This window comes from Hoplias malabaricus, chromosome Y, assembly GCF_029633855.1.
Source record: "Hoplias malabaricus isolate fHopMal1 chromosome Y, fHopMal1.hap1, whole genome shotgun sequence".
Lineage (NCBI taxonomy): Eukaryota > Metazoa > Chordata > Actinopteri > Characiformes > Erythrinidae > Hoplias > Hoplias malabaricus.
Window position 1 is genome coordinate 48,143,964 of NC_089820.1, and position 12,352 is coordinate 48,156,315.

The 12,352-nt window shown below is 38.7% G+C and overlaps 1 protein-coding gene across 5 annotated transcripts in view; it reads right to left on the reverse strand.

The window, feature by feature from the left end:
• Window positions 1-61: 61 nt before the first annotated feature.
• The window catches only part of LOC136677661 (chromodomain-helicase-DNA-binding protein 9-like), a 91,134-nt gene continuing 78,843 nt past the window's right edge, over window positions 62-12,352 (reverse strand). For 2 of the 5 annotated variants that reach the window (XM_066655250.1, XM_066655249.1), the window contains exons 24-38: window positions 12,046-12,149; window positions 11,653-11,770; window positions 11,413-11,470; window positions 11,251-11,299; window positions 10,329-10,578; window positions 9,919-10,124; window positions 8,613-9,512; window positions 8,124-8,284; window positions 7,779-8,009; window positions 7,302-7,479; window positions 6,967-7,136; window positions 6,579-6,797; window positions 6,307-6,444; window positions 6,055-6,159; window positions 64-5,014 (exon numbers count right to left, since the gene is read on the reverse strand). In XM_066655250.1, the coding sequence (XP_066511347.1) occupies window positions 4,160-5,014; window positions 6,055-6,159; window positions 6,307-6,444; window positions 6,579-6,797; window positions 6,967-7,136; window positions 7,302-7,479; window positions 7,779-8,009; window positions 8,124-8,284; window positions 8,613-9,512; window positions 9,919-10,124; window positions 10,329-10,578; window positions 11,251-11,299; window positions 11,413-11,470; window positions 11,653-11,770; window positions 12,046-12,149 (3,742 nt within the window). In that variant the 3' untranslated portion in view covers window positions 64-4,159. Of the gene's footprint in view, window positions 5,015-6,054; window positions 6,160-6,306; window positions 6,445-6,578; window positions 6,798-6,966; window positions 7,137-7,301; window positions 7,480-7,778; window positions 8,010-8,123; window positions 8,285-8,612; window positions 9,513-9,918; window positions 10,125-10,328; window positions 10,579-11,250; window positions 11,300-11,412; window positions 11,471-11,652; window positions 11,771-12,045; window positions 12,150-12,352 lie in introns of all 5 variants that reach the window. The other 3 variants (XM_066655248.1, XM_066655251.1, XM_066655252.1) reach the window with 3 other exon arrangements.

Here is a 12,352-nt window from a genome sequence, read left to right on the forward strand (position 1 = left end):
CATAATGAAGCTATTTTGTATGTACAATTATTTCATAACATTTTAAATTACGTACATATTCTGTACAATTGCCACAATGCCAAATCAGCAAGTGTTGATTGAATCTACTGCTACTAGAATTAAGAATCCAAAATACAAGATCGTTTTGATTTTGTTTACCTTTTTGTGATAACTGGTGGGTAGGACAAGTGGGTCAGTTTCACGAAGCCTTTAACTACTAGTCAGTCTTAGGCCCAAAAGAAAAACGTTTTACCACTATCCAGCAGACACAGATAATTCATTTTGCATCGCATTTGGTCAAAAATGTTAAAAAAAGTTATCATTTGAAATGAATGTCAATTCATCAACTTCAGGTAATACTGACAAAGTGATTGAGACATGATGGATAGTCAGAATACGTTTAATAAAAATAATTAAACCTCAATTTCCTCTATAGAACTTCATAGAAAGTAATTCAATAAATTAGAAATGACTTAAGACAGGTATTCTTCACTACATGAAGTATTGAAGTATTTTGACTACACAGACCACAACTTGCAAATATTGCAATTTGAAAAAAAGAAAAGAAAAAAATATCAATAAAACAAAAGACCCCCAAGATAATCTGGTATCACCTGCCAAAAGTATTAAGAAAGAATCATAAAAATAAACAAAACTTTTTTTTTCTTTTTTTTGCACCCTTTCCATGTCTACTTCACATAGCTAGAGAAAAAATTACTTTTTATTGTTTTACAGTAGTGTATATAGGTTTTATTCTGCTTGCATGTCAGGTGTAATGTCCCAAGATGTGGTTATAGTCAGTAGTTCAGTGTGCAATGTAAATCAACGCAGTATACATGAAATACTACCTGAACTATTTAATTAAATATCAATGACTTACATTAAGAAAAAAGAAAGAAAGAAAGAAAAAAAGAAGAAAAAAAGTCAAATCTTTAGCCACACAATATTGGGGAAGAAAAAAAAAAACAGGATGCATTGTATGTTGAGAAATATATACATTTCTTCTCAGAGTAGGGATGTGTTAAGTGTTATTGGATGAAGAGAAGTAGCTTAGCCTGTGTCAAAAGTCTTTAGATGACTTCCAGTAACATCAGTTTGCGGTTTTAATTAAAAAAGAAGGCAATTGCAATTATTAGGAGGCCCTATCATGTACATCAAACAATAAAACTGAAATGGATGAATGATGTGCTTATTACATTAATGAAATGCTGCAATGTGGAAAAAAGCAAGCTACAAAATATGACACAGCAAAAGCCCTGTATATAATAATTAACCTAAATGCCAATTAAACATGTCAAGCCAAAATGCCATATTAGTATGCCAACAGTCTAAGATATGAATGATAGAGGAAAGAAAACCTAAGAAACACCATTATCAAACACACAGTACAGAAAAAGTGCCCTGGTCACTTTTGTAGAGAGTAGAATGAATAAAAGAGTGAATGTGATTCCGAAAGGTATACATTTATGTAAAACTAAATCAAACAGATTGACTTAAATGGGACAATGATTTTCTCTTCAATAACCCGAAGAGCCGGTTCAGAGGTATGACGTAAGAGCACTTCTAAAACAGCTTTTAAAAAACTATCAGCACTTGTGGAGACACAGGTGAGACTCAAATTACAGTAATGTTCATCTGGAGCGTTCAGCATCCCAAATGTATTGATCATGGTCATAAGAAAACTTTAAAACAGTTAAAACATCTTGCATAAACTGTTAGCTGATGTCTTTCCTGGATGATTTACACCTCAGCCAAAACAAAGATCAGCGAGAAATATTAACTATAGGACATTACTTGTGAATGGATAATACTATACTGAAATGTCATTGGCACTTTTGCGACTCCAAGGTTGATCCGCCAATGAAAATCATGCTTATAAAATGTGATGCCCTGATTTCAGTCCCGGAGTAAACCTGTGCAGAGAAATCGTTTCCCTGCTCCACAACACCATTCGGATGTGTTAGCGTATGGGAAATGAACAGGCTAGAGTGGAAATTTTTCCTTCAAGATATTTAAAAAAAAAACAGTGTGTCTTTGTTAGACAACTAAAGCTCAAAGTCATCCCTGGCTGACAATGACATAACTGGCCTAGTCATCCAGCTTACACGTAGTTCTTATTTTGATGAAGAAACAACAGATCTATGGCTGTCCCGATTACAAAGTTACAAATTTAAATGATAAATTAGTTCATTATAAACCTGTTCAGCCATCTGAACATTTTCCACAAAGAGGTTTGGATAACATTCACACTGCTTTTTTGTACATCACTGAAAGGGACAAGCCACACCGACAAGAACATGTCTGTAGACACAGATTTCATGTATATGACGAGAAATAACCTGCTAGATATTATAAATTGCATGTATAATTAATTTTGAACATCAAAATGATCAACAGATTACTCCGTTACTAATGAGATCTATAGTGACAGCCCTAAAATGATTTAAGGTTTTGTCTCATAGTAAAACACACGCCTCTACAAAATGTCACATTCTTTCCTTCTGAGTGCATTCATGGGCCACATTACATTTGTAGGGCAGAATTCTCAAACTTGTATCCAGGAGGGCAGCCTCATCACAAAGTTGAGTTTTTCCTGCACTTGCGCACCTGATTCGGTTTAATTTGTTGAAAACGAGGCCCAATAAGCCTAGAGTTTGAGAACCGTGATACAGAGTAAACATTCTGTTAATCAGAAATTTAGTTCAAATATATTTTCAAATACTGTTTTTTTTTGGGAAACAGACCAATATTGTAATACTCACTTCAAATATTGGACAAACTCGACAATAATAACAGAACATCCCAAACAACTGAAAACGCAACACACAGGTCACACTGAAGACGACTTTTCAGCTTAATGGATGCCTTATATAAACATGCTCATGCACACCATACACAAGCATTAGAGGAAGCTGTTGGATTCCAACTAGGAGGTAAGACTAAATTTGTTGCTCTCAAACACAAATACTATGCCTTTTAGCATTTTTAGCCTTAGCCCTAAAAGCACAGCAAAGACATGAATCAGCACGTTTATAATATTTTCCTTCAAGAATTGCCACTTTATAAGACATGACTGTCCTTTCCGTTTATAGTCCAGTTTATTTGGGATGAAAATTTGGCATGTGAACACACATCATTAAACTTCTTAAGATCCATCCAAAATTCAGCATCTGACATGCTGTCCTTTCCCACTACCATTGTAAGTGTCTACATCTGTTACACATTTGAATGTTATTACACTATGTAATTGCTGCATCAGGGTCAATTACTGATGTGACTGACCAAGCATTACCAAATACATATTTAGTTGTTTCACTATGTTGGAAGAGTTATCAGAAGACATTTCTAGTACACTGGTTATCTGATACAGGTGGCAAAAGGGCCTGAAGTATGTGCTGGTATACAAGGATAAAGAGGATGTACTCAAAGGATGACTAGAAATAAAGAAAAAGAAAATATAGGTAATATGAAAACAAAAAATTATAAGTAAGGAAAGTTTGATGAGAAAATAAGTGCCTTGTCAAAAAAAAAAAAAAAAACAACAACAAAGAATGGGTGAGGAATAATGTAGAGTGAACTGTGGTGACAGCGGTATCTACAGCTTCAGTGACATTCGTTAGCTGCCTGTGTTATTGCTGAAGTATCTCTAAGTTTACGGTACTGTCTGTGAAATCCGGATGTCTATGATCCTGCAAAAATTATTTACAAAACAAAACCAAAATAGTCAAGTTCTGTTTTTCCCCACGCAAAATATATTATACAGCTCCGCTTGAGCAATAATATTCTCATTTTTAATAAAATTAAATTCCAACATAATCAATACAGTAATGCCAATTTTTCCAATTTCTCCTCTGCTGCAATTGTATACATCATTGTGCAATACAGGTTCACAAAGTCCATAAATCTACTCTTTTTTTTTCTTGACATGCAAAATGTCTTTTCAAAACAACATTGTACCTATACAAATACTGAAATCTTATTCCAGTATTTGTAAAATCTTGTTTCTTTTTCAATTTTTTTCAATCTTTATTACACAACACTTTAGGTCTTTTATTTACATGAAAAAAGGAAATCTAAGTGCTCTTATATGCGTTTGTATGTATACACTTCTAAGAGATGTATATAAATATATAATATGTATTTATATATGTATAAAGACTTAATCTTCATCACTGGAATCTGAATCCTCAGATGAAGATGAGGAGCTTTCAGACTCTGAGGAAGATGACTCCGCCTTCCCGGAGCCCTCTGGACCACTGTTGTCCTTCTGTTCATCAAGCTCCTCCCCTTTATCCCCATCCCCTTTATCCTTCTCTTTTGATAGGCCAGTATGTTGCTGCGTTACCTCAGAGGGGGTGGGCTGATCTGGAGGGGTGGACTGAGGGTTTGAAGCTTGCGGCTGATTGGCCACAGGCAAATTAAGGCCTGGGTTGAGAAGCATCCCTGGGTAAAGCATACTGGAGAGCAATAGGGGGTTGAGGGCCAACGTGTGGCCTGAGGCAGAAGCACTTAGCTGGGTAGAGTCGGTGGCTGTTGAGCTGCAAGCTGTGGAGCTCTCTGTCCTCTCCACCTTGCTGTCCACACTTGAGGTTTGAGCTGTTGATTCTTCATTTTTCTTTCCTGGATTTTCTCTACATGTCGCCATTGCAGCTGCATCCTGTTTTCCCATTATACCACTCATCCCAAGAAGGTTGGGTAACCCGGCCATTCCAGATAGCATCATGGGTAACATGGCAGCCATGTTGGCAGTATCAGGCTGCAGGCCAATGAGTCCAGCTGTGAGCTGGAGGGACTGAATGCTCTGGAGAGCCTGCAGGCTAGTTAAGTCCAGACCAGTGAGGAGGCCATTGGCCAGAAGAGGATTGAGTCCCAGAGCTGCTGTGTTAGTTCCAGGGTTAGCCGTGGCTGCGACTCTGGCCATAGCGTTCTTGGGCCGACGCCCTCGTCTGCTGACTTCCTCTGGGACGATTGGGCCAGTCAAGATACGGTCAAACATGCTCTCTGGGAGGTAGCCCTGAAAACAAAAAAATATGACAGTTGTGATGCTGAGAATTTAACTTGGCTACATAAATGTTAAATTGTAGCATCATACATATATATTGTACATTTTTTCTCTGTTTCCTTATGCACTGTTAGTAGTGGTGCAAAAATGTGGACTGGCCTGGAAACAACTGTTTTAAAATTTTGCTCATCTTCATCTGCCATAACCACCCCTTGCTACAGCCTCATTGAGCTAAGTCTGAAACCTATATTAGTGGACTGTCAAAAGTCACATTTCTGCACGGGTACCCTGAGCAATAAGACGAAATCCACTCAATCTAAACAACCCACCCCATCACTCGCCAGCTGATCTCCATTTTTCCTGATAGAATACACTTTTAAAAAATATTTGGCAGAGTACAACGCCTTGTAAAACTGACATTTTGTCATTTATTCAGTTGAAATTCAAATACATAACACTGTAAGTCACCAGATGTGTTTCAGGTTTTTCTTCTCTCTAGTCTGGTCACATGGTGTGGTAAATCATCCTGCACAAGATGTACTGTTTTTCTTTCTCATTGTTTGTTTCATACAAAACCCTTTTGTGCCCCGAGCATGTGTCTGCTCACAGATGCTTGCGCATAACACATTCTTCCTCCTTCTTGGTCTCACAACACATACTCATTTGCAGTCTCCTCACCTAATCTGCAAGACTCTTAAGCCATTTATATTTTTGTAGGTGATTTTTTGTTTGTTGCTAATAATATGTAACAATTTGTATTAATCAGTGCAGTTTACTTGACAGTGTTGGACAATATACTCTTACAGAACTTTGGCCTTGCAGAGACAGAGCCATTACAATTTAAATTAAAATTGGGATTTGTAATATTTTGAATTAAAAAATATATATTTAATTAAATTATTAACATTTGAAACTATTTACTTTAGGGAGATTTATAACACCAGCTCCTCCATTATTGTGTACCCTGTCTGTTACCATATTTCAGAAAAAACAACGTTACTGTGTACTGTTAAAAAATCTGAGGAGGAATGCTATACTTATGTAATCCTTACCGACTGTTTGACCACATCAGCCCACTCTGGTGGGACACCGTACTCTGGGTTCTCCTGAAGGAACCGGCACAAATCCTTCAGAGGAGGAGCAAACGCACCACCAATCTGAGGAGGTCAGCAGCAGAGACAAACAGGGTGATGTAACAGACACACAGAGGAATAGGAATCTACACTTCCTGAAACATTAAGTAAAGAAAGAAATCCTACTTAAAAGACAAACAAAACAATTTTATAAAGAATTATCCCACTTACCTTGCGTGCATTTCTCCTGTTGATGATCTGTACCCTTTCCTCTCCTGTGAGGCTGTTAACATCAATCTTGTTTGGGTTTCTGCAGCGATGCCTTTTCTGCTTTGGCCGTCCATCTTGGAACTGCATCTTATTCAGGCCCTTTTAAATAAGTGGTTGTGAAACAGATGTTAAAGCATATAACATATCTAGCAATCCCATTAAAAATGGCTATTTTCAGAACATTTTAGTATTTTTAGTTTAAAAGCTTCAAGATTCCATCCTTGTTATCTTACAGGAATGAACGCTCCGACATCTGCCACAAAGCCTGGGTGTTCTTTCAACCACTGGTCTAGATCCTTCCGTTTTGGTGCATCATCTCCCGCCAGCCGTGTCCCATCTTTGAGGTTAATAACAGGGACTCTACTCTCTGTGTCTGTAGGCCCAATGCCAGGAGGGAAGCTTGGTCCTGGGGCCGTACCCTCAGGGATAGTCCCACTCCAACTTGATGAACCCTACAGAAAGAGGAGATACCATAAGATGATAAAATAAGATTTGAAATACTGTATTGGACCATCATTTAACATACACTGGGGACCCATTTCACATACACCTGAAAACTGTACACAAAATAAATGTAAGAACAGATCATGTCTCATAATTTTTGTCTATATTTCTCCATACCTGGTCAGGAATTAGGGACTTGCTCTTGTTCATGAAGAGAAGATCTATCCCTTCTACGTTCTTCTTTCTTCCTCTCCTTTTTTTGACCACTGGTTGATCAACTACTCCATTCAGATGCCCATGACCAGCCATACCAGGCACTCCTGTCATGGCAGCTACTCCACCTACACCTTTAAAATGAAAAAAATTAAAGTAAAAAAGGGAAAGTGTGCATGTGATCAATTACAATTTATTGAATGCAAAACAATAGCACAATATTGCACATCATGCTAAACCCCCAACCCCCACTCGCCTCCAGCACAACTGTAATGTGTATAAGTGTCCTGGTCTATTACCTTGTGAATAATTGTTAATTGATTTGGTGTAGTCAGTCAGACTGCTATCAGAGGCACTCTGTAGCTCCTGTAGCCTAGCCAGATACTGCTGTTGAGCAAGAGGTCCCTCCTCTCCTTCCAGAGGGCGCTTTAAAGACAGCCCTTGCTTCTGGAATGTTAGCTTCAGACTGCCTTCCAGCTAAAGAGGTCAAAAGTCAAAAACCATAATTAGCAATTGTAACGTTATGCTATGTTCAGTGACAGAAGCGCAAGCTAAAAATCAGTTTAATAAAGCAAAATAAGAGTATAAAATTATAAATGCTCACAATTTAAAAATGATAAAAAAGAAAGACTAGAAAAACTGAAAGGGGCAAACAAAGAAAATGCTTGCGGAAAAGCAAATAAATGCAGAACAAACATAGGCATAAGAGATCATGTCTAACACTGCAATAACCACTGCAGGTCAGCATGGGTGGGGGAGAACTTAAAATAACATACATCATTGATTTTGACTGAAAACTCCTTATCTCTGTCTGCATCATGCTTCTTCACCTTTGACACCTGAGTGGAGGCTGCAGGGTCATCTGTGAGGTTAGCAGCGTTGTCCAGGAGTTTAGTTGTGTAAAAAGAGGCCATTGCGTTTGCATCGTATACACGCCGAATCCCAGGCCACTTGCCTTTCAGCACAGCCTGACAAATACTGTCCAATCGATTTATCATGACACGATCCTACAAATGGAAGACAACAGCATTATCACTATATTACTGAATAATACATCCCATAAAAGACAGTGCAAAAAAAAAAAAAACACAGGACCATTGCTATTGGCAACAACTGTTTACCTTTGGCCAATAGGAAGCAGCAAGCATGTATCCTCCCTGGAAGGGGTGGGAAGTGTTTGTGATGCCGTTGGTCACATGACTGTCCTGCATGTCATCGTGAGTAGTGCTGTGAGATGCTACACTGTCCTCATCAAAGCCTTTTACCCCAGACATGGCTGATGCTACACAAACACACAAATTCCAAACATTTTTCATGTTGTATCAGGTTTATTTAATGTTATAAATAAAGTGCACTATAAGAGAGCAGTTTTCTTTCAAATTAATAGCTCAGTGACCTTGATGTCCCTGTCAAATGTGGCTAAATGATGCTAAATTTAAAATTTAAATTTGAAAATATCAGCCTGTGGCTGTGTATTGAGAAACAAACAATTATTTCAGACATCTATTATAGCTGATGGAAGGGGGGGGGGGGGGCTAATTCTCAACACTGTGCACCAGCTGCTTGTAGCATCTTAACATAAAAAGAGGAAAAAAAAACAAAAAACTCACTGCTCTTTGGAGCTTCCTCACTGTCACTCTCCTCAGAAGATGATGACGATGATGAGGAAGATGAAGAACCCGATGAGCAGGATGAAGACGAAGATGAGGAACTAGACCCTGATCGTGAAGAGGATGATGATGAAGATGAGGATCTTGATGAAGAACTTGATGAAGAACTCGAGGAAGAGCCATCCGAGTCGGTGTCTGAGCCCGACCTTCTTCTGGCCTCCTTGCGACTCCTCTTGCTCAACTTTTTCTGTTTCCGGGCTGCAGAATTTGGTGTGAGTGGTTTTGTTCTGGCAGCCACCATTCGTCTCTCATTTTCCTCTCCTTTCTCTTCAACTTCTTCTTTCACCCTTATCTCTCCAGTGGGTGTAGGAGGCCTAATGGCTGGACTCCACTTCTCCAGTTCTAGCTCCTTCTGTCTGCTCCCCTCCTCTCCCTCTGAAAATTGTTCTTCCTTGGGCAGGAGTTCCTCCTCCCTTTGGGCAGAGTTAGCCAAAAGCGGTGATGCCGGAGCACCAGGAACCTGGTTCTGCAGTAAGGGTGTTGGAGTCTGGGACTGCCCAAGCAGCAATGCCTGGTTTTGGGTTTGAGCTGAAACCCCTTTGTTCTGGCTGTAGTTCCTCTGAGCAGTCATGAAGCTTAGCTCTGGGTCACGAAGTATATGGTAGTCTGTCCGGCTAACTCCGTGTTTGGCTGCTCCAATTAGTAGATCCCGGTCATGGAGTCCTGTCTCCCACCACACGGGCAGGTCGGGTCCTGGCTGGCACAATCTGAGACGCTCAAAAAGCTGCGGGTGCCGCAGTACCTGTTCCCTCACCTTTCGGAGCAATTCCACACGGTACAAAGTACGGGACGCACGCTCCTCTGTGATGGGCTGGATGGAGAGAGAAGGATCCACAATATCTGAAAAGAAACACAAGAGAGGGGAAAATTTAAGGTATTATACTTCTTTTATACAAGAATCTAAAAACAGTAATCATTTTGTTAAAAATACTATATAATGTTTTAATAGGTAGACAACAATGTTTGAAGCAATATTGTACAACCTATTCTATAATTGTTGTCCAAGGCTACATTATTTTCAAACATCTAATTAAAGTCTATCTGTTTCTCAAATTCATGCTCGACACCTTGATGAACTAAATCAGATTAATTCAATCAGGAGCTTGTAAACCATTAAAAACAGTCAACAAATGCATATGTTTTAAGACTGCTCTTTAATATGTATCAAAAATGCGTATCATATTGTGTCATACATCTGGCCAGAGGCCACAGCAAACTGTTAAAGGAAAAAAGAAAGGTTACTCACCGCTCTCCCTTGCAGGAAGGCGGCAAACCCTCCTGCACATGGCAGTGAAAACACAGAGGTATTTCTGGAGACTCTCATCAGTTTTCTTGTGCAGACGAGCCATTGCTCTGAACTTTGTCCAGTCAAAGCGGCCCAAGTCTGGGTCAAACACAACCCCAAATGTAGAAACCACTCGATAGAAATCTGCCTCTTCTCTCCTGGTCCACCTTAACATAGGGAGAGAAGACAAAAAATTAAGCAACAGAAGTAACAGACTAACCCAAAAACCTGCATGTTACTTCTTCTGAGAAGCAATGAATTCATGTTTCAGTATAAATATATAAACCACTGATCTTCAAGCTCATTTCACTTGTATAATAAATCTAAACTGTATCATTTAAAGTGTAGATGTAAAATATTCCCTCTCTGACCTTTGTTGTCTCTCAATCTTGGCAGCAATTTTGGGATTGAGTGTGTCAGTGAGAGTAGGAGGTAGAGGGCAGAGTGAAGGACCCATGGTCTGCTGGGTCTGGTGAATCTGCAGGATCTGTCTAGTCTTAGTGTAGCGCTGTGAAGCTGTTATCAAACGCCGCAGTCGAGCCGTTAAGGCTGACGGAGATGGCCAGTATGCTCCTGTTCCAACTCCAAGAGAACCACCTCCACCGTCTAACACAGAGCAACCTATGGCATACACAAACACAAATAATAAAGCTTTTTTTTACTCAAGAAATTAAATGTTTAGTCCAATACTTTAGAAATTACCATCTTGGCTCACTTGTCTACAGAACCTGACAGATTACTTCAGATTAAATGCAGCATCATTTAGATTACATCAATCATTTTTGTGAAGATTTAGTTTGACAGCTGAGTTTTTAGATATGTTGTTACAGTGTACAAGCAGGGAATAGATTCCAGAACACCCTACTGATACCAAAATCTGCAGATGCTCAAATTTAAAATGGCAAAGTAATTGTATACATCCTATTCACATTATTCAACAAAGCCAAAACATTACTGAATAAAGTATGCTGGCAATACCCTAGGATTTAAAGCCTTGACATAATCTGGTGACAGTTTTCCTTGCACCCGTCAGCACGTGTAGAAAAATATTTTTCAGTAAAATTTTATGAGTAAAAAAGCTACCCAAACATTCGGCTTTGCTGGTCATGTACAACACTCTTTACTTGAAGATGCCATGCAGATACAAAATAGGGGAGATTTTTTATCTAGTTTCGTTTTGAATCGTACAAAATATAGCCCTTGTTAATTGGGGGTTCTGTGTATGTGTGTGTCTTCCTAAAGGGTGGAGAAGATAAAAGGGAAGGGAAAAAATAAATAAATAAAAATACATACCACCTCCTGTATCTGTAATGACCAAATCACCAGGAGAAGAAGCATCATCCTAAAAAAATATGAATAATATTGTTAATGTTATGTTTTTTTGTGGATTATATTATTGTATATTGATGTATTCAACAGCCTATTGAGTGGAAGCAATAAATGTAACTGTCTTACCTCTATATCATCTTTTATCAATGCAGGAGCAGGCTTATATTCAGGGTCATCAACGTCCCTGCAGAGATACACACAAACACTGAATGTTTAAAGCTCAGCGCACACTGCTAGTTCAGACAGTAATAAAAATTCATTCCTTTTTGTTTCCATTTTTTCTCTTTAATGGCGTGTGTGTGTGTGTACGTGTTAATGTTTGTTGCACAAAATTGCAAAACTTGTAAAATTGTGCTTGCATCTTACCCATCCATAAAGTCATTTCCTCTCTGTTCAGCAGCGATGGCCTTCTCGTCTGGTTTGCCGACCCTGTCCAAGAAGCACAAAGCAGGATCTGCACGAATAGTGTTGTACTTCTCATAACCTGCAACATACACACACATTGTTGCATCTCCAAGCGAGTAACAGGGAAGGACATAGAAAAATTGCCTGAACTTATCTTAAATGTCTGTTAATGTGGTTTAAAACAAAAACATATTTTTCTATTCATGCTAAAAGTTTAAAATAAAAAAGGGGAAAAAAGACTGATATGATCTCTTATGACAGTGAAAATATTAAAAGACAACAAGACTAACAGCACCGACTTGACATGCCAATCAGTATTAGCAAGGAAATGGCGTGTCTGAGTGTCCTTCTCACCATGCTTAAAGACGCCGATTAGCAAACACTTGTCTGCAACAGAGTCCCACCATAAAGCTGGCAGTTCAGAATGGTCTGGATCAGGAACAGAAATCTCCAACTCCCTAAAAGAGACAAAACAGTGTTAGGTGTGGAAGGATTAAACGTAAAACACTATATACTTTATTATGATAGCCCCCTATACATTAATTATACAAGCTGATGTATACTATGACAGGGCTGGGTTTAGGTTCAAGTTTAAACATGGAGCTTAAATTTCATGCAAAATTAAATCTGATGCACAATTTGACAGAATTTATTCAATTTA